Source organism: Mixophyes fleayi, chromosome 4 (assembly GCF_038048845.1).
Source record: "Mixophyes fleayi isolate aMixFle1 chromosome 4, aMixFle1.hap1, whole genome shotgun sequence".
In the NCBI taxonomy this organism is placed as follows: Eukaryota; Metazoa; Chordata; class Amphibia; order Anura; family Limnodynastidae; genus Mixophyes; species Mixophyes fleayi.
Window position 1 is genome coordinate 19,295,865 of NC_134405.1, and position 9,134 is coordinate 19,304,998.

The window sequence follows — 9,134 nt, forward strand, 5'->3', positions numbered from 1 at the left end:
AAAACCTTAGTGTGGGGCACATGTACACAAGACATTTGTACATAAATTCTGTATCCCTGCAAAATATGTTTACTAGAAGCTGGTAATGCAATATTTTATATTAGATCGTGCTTTCATTACCATGGTAAGGTCAGCGATTAGGCAATTGACCTAGGCCTTAAACCTGTTGTATGGTTTCCAGGCTGACGAGTGGGCTGTTCATTATTTTGAAACAATGCCAAGATCAGACATAAGGTGATCAGCCAGCTACATTTAGAAAGTTGTGATTGTTCTCCAATTGTTGTAGTTTTTGGTCTAACAGCTGTTTAGAGAAATTGCTGGATACAGCTGCAGTGACTAAATTAACCCTACACTAGTGCAATATAACAACCCCTGTGGAGCTAGTTTTGAACCTGTCAGATACCAGAAGGACCCAAGAACAGAGTTTATAAAGCTTTTTATTTCTCTACAATAAGTACATTAGTCCGTCTCTTCAGGACATGTTTTACAGTCAGAATAAAACAGCCAGCTACAACAACCAGACTGACTGAAACAATGGTCACCAGCACCCACAGTTCTATGTGTCCAGACTCAGCCGTTGCTCTGGAAGCTTGGACATGTTCTGCTCCAACCACCAGTAGAGGACCCAATGTTGCCAATCCATGTTCTTCTGATGGACCTACAGGGAAGAGTAGAATTTAAGAAACATCCTTGTTCAGTTGTGTCTGTAGTTGACATTATGGAACACATTTAACATAACAGCTGCACACAGGAACATGTATAGGCTTGAGCTTAACCCAGAATCAGATCCTGCAAGGACAGGCTCTTGATAGAGTGCTTAAACAGCCAACAAAAAAAAACAAAAACCTCAAATTATACAAGTACTCCCACCTTCTGAAGTAGAACCATTTTACACTCCACCCTGATGTACTGAAACCATGCCAAATTACATAATCAACCAGACTAACTTACTGCAGACCTATTGAATGCCCTGCAATTCTGGACTGCTGAGGGTTACACAAACCCAAGCACATATTGCTCTCTATGAATGCTACTAGTCTACAGTTTTAGGGTACATCCAAACCACTTTCAGAGCCCATGTAGCGGTCCTTATGTTAAATTTTATGGAACATAGAAAGATATTTTCAATTATGAGGGCAGTTACTGTGCAGTGAGCATGTCAGTCAATCACACAGCCATAATAATTTTACTGTGGACTTCCAGCTGAAGTCAGGCAACAGTCCTGAGAACCTCCATGCCATGTTTTCCAGGAATGGTGGTAAGTGTCAGGGGGACCATTACTGGCCAGCATGTGCCACCATTTTGCACATACCAGAGCCCAGCCATGCTGGAAGTGATCCAGTCACAGCTTTTATGCCAAGCAGTAGGATTGGTTGATGTGTGGTCAGCTTTAGACAGCCTGCAGGGCATAGGAAGAGCTCCCAATGACTGCCAGGTTTCTAATTAGATACTGATGAGCTGCCCTTCTAGGACAGTTATATGTTCAGTCCTCATTTTAGGCCACAAGTCAAACTGCTTGAACCACAATGTCCACCCACACAAACTGAGCAGAGCAGAGTCTATTTCAGTGGTGGGTGGTAGGCAGCCCACCAAGCTGTCACCTGTGGTGTCCCAGCCAGCTGCTTTTAATCTTATTACAGTGGGAAGCAGACTTACACAACACCTCTGCACTGTGCAGAAGGACATGCAGCATACCTGGAGGGAATACACTGTACTCCATCTGCACAGCCCTCCTCACTGGTCATTGCTGACATTAAAGTGAAAGGGTTAATAAAAGGACTTTCCCATTAATTGTCTAGCTATTGACCCTATGTAAGCAAACCCATGCCTTATAGAAGTTTTGTTAACCAGCATGAGACATAATATCCCTACCCCTGCTCACTCCCCTGTGCTTAGTGATCAGAGGGATTAAAGGGCTTGTAGGATCTTCAAGAGGGTAACATTTATACAACTTGAAGTAGGCAGCCATTTTGTTTTGATGGCAAGCATAGTGTTCGGAACTTACCGACTGCAACTTCTCTCTTGCCAAGTCCTCTTGGTCTCCCACCAGATACCAGTCTTCTGCTCTGACCAGCAGCACAGTTCCCAGTGTCACAGCATTGGCAGATTGAACTGAAGCCTTCCACAGGAAACCAGCTATAGGGAGAGATCAGGTTATTATAGTGAGAACATTCCCAATACTCCAAATAAAGGCCCTGCCCTAGTGTCAAGTTAACCAGTTAATATATACAGTGGAGATATAAATATTTGCTTGCCAATAAAATAACCAACAGCCCATCATCCAGCTAAACCCCAGAGACACCACTGAGGCATAAGCACTTCTATTATGATAGGCTGTATATTTGTCTTGCTCACAAGATGGCTGCCTCCAACGAGAGCACCCCCCCATATACTTTAATCATGATCTAGGTTCCTGTACAATTGCATTCCATTCAGTTGGGGGCACAGTTTTCTCCAAGAGGATCACATTACTTTACTGCTCTAAAGTATAAAGACAGAGAAGCTACTGGAGAACATCCTCACCTGCTAGAAGTTTTCCTATAGGAACAGGCTTTGTTCATGGGATCAGGGGTCTGGTTGACAGCAGCAGCTTTTAGATAACAAGTGATGTAGACCTAGGAGATTCCAAATGGGCACAAGAGGAAAAAACTCATTATGTCTAGATATATTAAGCCACTACAGTTGAAGGGGTACAGTCTTATAAGCTGGATTAGTCAATTCTCACCACAGAAACATCCGTCCCAATGAAGCGGAAAGCATCAACCGTAAACTGGAGCTTGTCTGACTGGGGTCTTGGGGATATGAAGGCAGAAGAGGAATCTTCTTGCTTACCATCCATCAGACACCTGTAGAACAAGATGGTTAGACTTTTGACAAACTGTTAAATGACCCTTGAAAGTTACCTTGTTGGCATTTAGCCTACTGACAAGTTCCTGTTGGCAGGTTAAGTTCAAACTCTTTAGTGCCAAAATTATGTGCCCCACCCTGTGACCCTGCATGACATACCCATTGGAAGTAATGATCTCATAGCGAGGGTTGGAGTTCACATCAGGAGACACCGTGGCCACACAGCGATCAATAAAGAGAATCATAGGGACATGATTCCGAGTGTCCACAGAGGCCTCTATAGAGAACATGTCCCCCAGCTGGAAGACAGATGAAGATCTGGGAGCACTCCAGTCATCTGTAAAGTAAACAGAAGATTAGGAGAACTAGACCCAACACCATCTTCCCCCTACTCCACTTACCAGTCATTAGTTGCAAGGAGAAGGACAGCCTCTCCTCTGAGGATACTGTGGTACTGAAAGGAACCCATGTTGGCTTGATGGCGTTACTGCTCACATTACCATGTCTGCATAAGAGAATCAAGCCCACCAATAAAAATTAATTATAGGCAAGTAAAGGTAGAATTATCAACACAACACCTTTAAGCAAAATAGACAAGGTAACCAAAAGTTTCCAACACTGTATCAGGTCTGTTTAAGTTATAGCAAGTTTATTTTTGAGTATGAAGTTGTGTATTAAGGCCAAGTCTATGCACTCAGATTCTAGAAATCACAATATATGTAGTGCATCTTAAGCTACAGAATTTGTTGGCAATCATACCTGGTAGACCAATGGAAAAAAGATGCCACGTGTGGCCAGATTATGGTTCTTTCATGGCAAGGTCTTTTCTGCAAGAAGACGCATGGTGCTGCCCAGGTTAGACCCAATTACAGTTGTCTATTTTTTAGTGTATAGGGAGATGGATGGTGGGGAGGGAGCAAACTCACAATTGGCCGTTCTGCATCCTATACTGACAGCTGAGTATTTGCTCTCCTAATAAGCAGGGTATAGCATTTTGTGAGCTTTGGGAATGTGTCAGGCAGTCCAACAGTGACTAATATGGTCACAAGCACCAAGACCACCAGTCGGCTGTCCACCTTCATGATCTGAAATATGTTATAGCTTGATTATACCAGTAAACAATAATCAGTAACCACAGCAAGTTCCTAGGCTAGTATAGGAGGTTGTTGTGTCAATTATTGGAGGAGGAAAGACATGTTTATTTCAGAAGCCTGGTCACTGGTGACTAGCTGTGGTATTCAATCACAGGACACTATTGAGCCCTTAAAGAGCCCACTTGTGACAAAATGTAGTTTGTCTAATGACCTATACATAAATTCAACAGAAAATACCAATAACTGAATATTTTATTTAAGCTTTCAAAGTGTATTTAGTCAACTGACCCGAGTCTGACCTAGGCAAATGTCAATGGTCTTTTGAAAGTAGCCAGGCCCAGAGACAGATACAATCTCCGAGTAGTTTGTATATGTAGAGTAGTTAGACTTAGCCAGGTCGAATGAGCAGAGGAGAAAGCTCAGGTCTTGTGAAAATGCCAGGTCTCAGGACATCCATAATTTACTTTGAAAGCTGGTATTTTGGGCAGCCATGTAACTTAGTTGAAAAAAAAATAAATTCGTAAGGTGGGGGTGAAGATCCAACAAAAAATGGTTTAAAAATCACTTGCATCAGTGGTACAGGGTTCATTGCTTTGAGATGGACTATTACAACTGAAATGTAAATTTCTCCTCAATGTGTACTCCTCACACACCAATTCCTGAACTTGTAAGTAGAGGCTCTGATTTTTTTATTTTCCATTTTATTTTCTGAAACTCATTTGTGCAACATATTGTATGTCTGTTATTAATTCATGAAAACATTAAATTTAATCTAGTGTGTTCTGTGATTCTTTGTGAACTTACGAAGCCCAGGGAAGCTCATGCTACATGTTAATTTGATTTCAGTGTGAAACATTAAGTAGTTCTGCTGAATGTGAGAACACCATAATAAATTCTTAGTGGTGGCAGAAAAAGGTGTATTCATTGTTAATTAATGAAGGCAACAGTCATAACCAACTGTTCCGATTGCTGGATCGGAGACAGGCTGGGGTGTTCGTGACATCACTATACTTGTATCCCTCTTGTAGATAAGGTATTCCCCTGGATTCTTTGTGCTTTAAAGATCTTTCTTTAGAGCACTACTAGCAATCTTGACACCTTTGAAGGCCAGAAAGCCTTCTCCATGCTTTGTCCTAGGACTTTAAAATACAAAAAGCTAACCACAAGAAAATATTTTTCTTGTTTCAAAATCAGAATGCATGGGAGCATTCCAAGACTCCCTTGACTATCAGTTTTTTCCTGCAGGAAATCAGTTTGTCACTGGGAACCAATTATGTTAATCTTAAAATACAAGTCAAGACATGCTGCAGTTAGTGTAAGCCTCACCGGGGGTAGAAACACTGGATGGGAACCACAGCAGGATTGGTCCTGGTGATAGGGACACCAATGGCAGATGTTGGACTGTAGTTCAGGTTGGTTATGTAGATCAGCCAGTCTGGAGTCATCTGTAGATAAAGTAGAGATGCTTCTTAATCATCCAGTCTACAAACACTTAGTCAAGAGTCATTTCAGTGTGTCATCCAAGTTCTGAAGCAAAGAGGTAGCAAGAGGTTTGAAAATGGAGAAGGCCAGTTGGCTGGTATGAGAATATTAAGAGGTGAGTGAATTCAAAGGTCAATTGAATGGACTATTCATGTGCACCTAGAAGAGGGACAGGAGACGTTTCCTCCGCATTGGGAGAATAATTGTACACTAATGATTAAATGGAAGCTTGATATCTGAATGTCAGAGTTCCACTTGCTGGTCAAAGCATAAATAACAGTAAAGGAGAACAAACACATGGAGGTGGACCCAACTCTTGCGTTAGGCTCTTAACCCCATTTCAGTGAGTGGGGTCTGGGAACATATTGTTCTAGGGCAAGTGCAAGTAGGTGGCTATAAACCCAATATCACCACCACTTACATAGTACGTTCATTTATGAAAGACCAGGGAGCGCCTGCTTAGAAGAACAAAGTTCTCAAGAAATAACTAAACCGCCATGAGGGCTGATCGTAACCCACATCTATAAGATACGGGAAAAAGCATAGATTGCCGAGTACCTAGGACTTTTTTATTGGGAACAGACTACGGCCAGTTATGTCCACCATCCTGTCACAACATACTAAATACATAAACATCTGCCCATATCAGGGTGCCTTTCTCCCCGATATGGAGGATAATGGACCTGTGGGGCAGTTGAGCATTTTCCCCTTTGCTAGCCTTCCCCTGCAGTCATGAGGTTTAGGATTAAATAAAGTCACTGCCAGTAATGCATCTGGGAGACACTAAGATTGAGGAAGATAGTCATTTTTTGTTTGCAATGCTATTTACCACTGTCTGTAAGGGTCAATTGTTTTTTCAAGAACAGATAATCTACAGTAGTAGGGACTATCCTGGCACACTGAGATGTCATACATGTAACCAAGCCTGTACACTTTCCTGATAGTACATTACACTGGCCAGTAGGAGGCGTAGGTAATTGACACTGCAAGGCAGGAACAGTAAAGAGACTCCAGGCAGTTCTCTAGACAAGTGTCATCAGTGGACACCACTGTAGTGTGATCTACAGCGCATCTATGGAAACCTTCAATACTATATGCTATACTGTCCACTGATAATGAGCACCTCTCATTATCAGTCCCCAGACATCTCAGAATTTGTAGACAGAGGCAGGGAGTAACAGTAGTTACCAGAACTGTGACTAAAAGAACCACCTAGAGGGGAGGAAGTATGTAGACTGCTCTTGTTTCTTACAATGTAGGCAGAATTTTGGGAGTGGTCCAAGATCTATAAGAAAGCAGCCTATGAATTAGTTTATAACCAGTGTCTTATATCACAATGACTCCTAGCTACTGGGGAATTGTGGTTTCAGGGATATCTTCATAGGGCAAACATGAAACAATATAATATATTACACAGTTCTACATACCTGTAAGCTGTTCCCACATTCTTGAAGACCATTTTCAAAGACCACACTGGTAACTGTGCTCTGGGGGCCAGGCTTGCAGGACTGGGGACCTAGGGTTAGATCAGAGGCTTTCACCAGCTTCCCATTCCCATAGAGGTCTCTGGCCACAGTCACCACCATCTTGTCCTCTCCACACTGCACTCGGATAGGAGAGTCCTGGGGTGGCTGCAGCTGTCTAGACTGAGCAGCTCCCCCATCATACCTAACAGAGGGGCCCCATCCTGACACAGGCCGAGCAGCCCCCACATGAGACCCTCTAGGAGAGCCCCACTGAGGTGCAGAGGGCTGGTAATTCCTCCACCAAGTGTCAGACTGGCGCCTAACCAAGGAATGCTTCCTGGCAGTGCCAAATCCTGATCCATAAACCAGAGCCACCAACAGCAACCAACTCCACCTCACCCACAGCCCCATTCTGACTGCAGGACAAACAGCACAAGGATAGAAGTGGTGAGATCAGCCCTTTATACCCCTCCCATCAGCTGCTAATACCTCCACCTGGGGCAGATAATGATCACACTCACCTGAGCACTTCTCTGACCACACACAGCCATCTAATGAGGACACCATAACAATACAGATATGACACAAGGGCAGGTAACCTTCAGCTGACATTATAGGACTTTTAGTTCCACAACAGCTGCTGAGCCAACTACTACCTATATCTGCTCTATAGCAAAGAAATAACCCTAAATATTTAAATCTTCAACTTCCCAAGTAACATTTCTCTCTGTAGTGTTATAGGATGAATAATATAAAACATGACACACATGTAGGACACAGGTTACATGTATGTATTACAATTAGGTGACATACATTCGGCAAGCTGGCTGCTGGTACTAACAATGTTACATCATCTGATCTACTAGGAACTAAGCAGCTTGTGTGTTGTACTTGTCTGGTGTAAGTGCTGACCTGTCTCCCCATCTATAGGTTGTCCTCTCCGGCCACATCCCCACTCAGGTGTGCAGGAAGGAAGGAGCAGGTGGGGGGGGGGGGGGTGACATATGATGTCTTCATGTTACCACGTCTAGGAGTGTGGAAAATGTATAATGTACTGGGAGTTTTATAAAGATAAAGTCTCATAGTAATTTGTATATAGGACGCTGTTCTATTGGATGGAGCTGCATTATATAAGTGTCTTAGGAACTTATGTTAAGCTTAAACATACTGTTGTGTGTGTTTTTTTTAACAGTTTTTTTATGTGGCACTACAAGTCCTAGGGTATGCTGGCACTTGTAGTTCTACAAACACCAGCAACTCCAAGCAGTTTATGGCTGCTGGGACCAATAGTGTCACATATAGTAATACTAATGTATTATATTTATTTATTACCTTATTAACCACTGGCAGGGGTGTTGGGAGGTGCCCCACTGCTTTGCCCCTGTTGAACAGGCTGGGGTTATGTCACATTTTAACAGGGGACCCTGTGCTGCCTGTCATAGCCTTGTGCTGGTTGTGGATTGTGGTGAGAGCAGGGTTTCTGGCTCATTCTAAAAGATTATACTCACTGGTCACACAAGGCTTGTAGGGGGGGCATATTCAATTATGTGTAGTAAGGTTGTTCAGTGGTTAGCACTTCTGCCTCACAGCACTGGGGTCATGAGTTCGATTCCCGACCATGGCCTTATCTGTGTGGAGTTTGTATGTTCTCCCCGTGTTTGCGTGGGTTTCCTCCGGGTGCTCCGGTTTTCTCCCACACTCCAAAAACATACTGGTAGGTTAATTGGCTGCTATTAAATTGCCCTTAGTCTCTCTCGGTCTGTGTGTGTGTGTGTGTGTGTGTGTGTGTGTGTTAGGGGAATTTTGATTGTAAGCTCCAATGGGGCAGGGACTGATGTGAGTGAGCTACAGCGTTCCGGAATTAGTAGCGCTGTATAAATAGATGATGATGATGATGATGATACTACGTGTGCTTAACTTACCTCATATGATACATTTTATATTTTGATACTTGTATTGCATTATGACACAGTTATTGTTTGCTCTTAAATGTTCCAGGTGGGTTTATCGGGATGATATCTATCAAATATCCTGTGGAGTGACTGCAGTACAACGTCCCATCTGCAGACAGGACGTCCTGGTCATCATTTTGGGGAATAGTAAAGAAAGGGGTTAAATTGGGAGTTTTCCTAACTCTTATCTATACCCAGCCCCTAAGTCATCCTAAGTCGGGCCCCATTGTTCCAGGCTGTGGCCAGCTAGACAGGTCATATCAGACCTGCGGGGGAAATGAGGATGGTTGGAT

At 43.1% G+C, this 9,134-nt stretch overlaps 1 protein-coding gene across 1 annotated transcript; it reads right to left on the reverse strand.

The window, feature by feature from the left end:
- Nucleotides 1-421: 421 nt before the first annotated feature.
- LOC142151083 (zona pellucida sperm-binding protein 3-like) lies at nucleotides 422-7,300 on the reverse strand. Its single transcript, XM_075206383.1, has 8 exons — nucleotides 6,851-7,300; nucleotides 5,268-5,386; nucleotides 3,249-3,352; nucleotides 3,007-3,184; nucleotides 2,726-2,846; nucleotides 2,524-2,615; nucleotides 2,006-2,136; nucleotides 422-658 (listed from the first exon to the last, which is right to left on the reverse strand). Exons 1-8 carry the CDS (start codon nucleotides 7,298-7,300, stop codon nucleotides 438-440), a joined length of 1,416 nt encoding a protein of 471 aa, XP_075062484.1. The 3' UTR covers nucleotides 422-437.
- Between the last annotated feature and the right edge of the window lie 1,834 nt (nucleotides 7,301-9,134).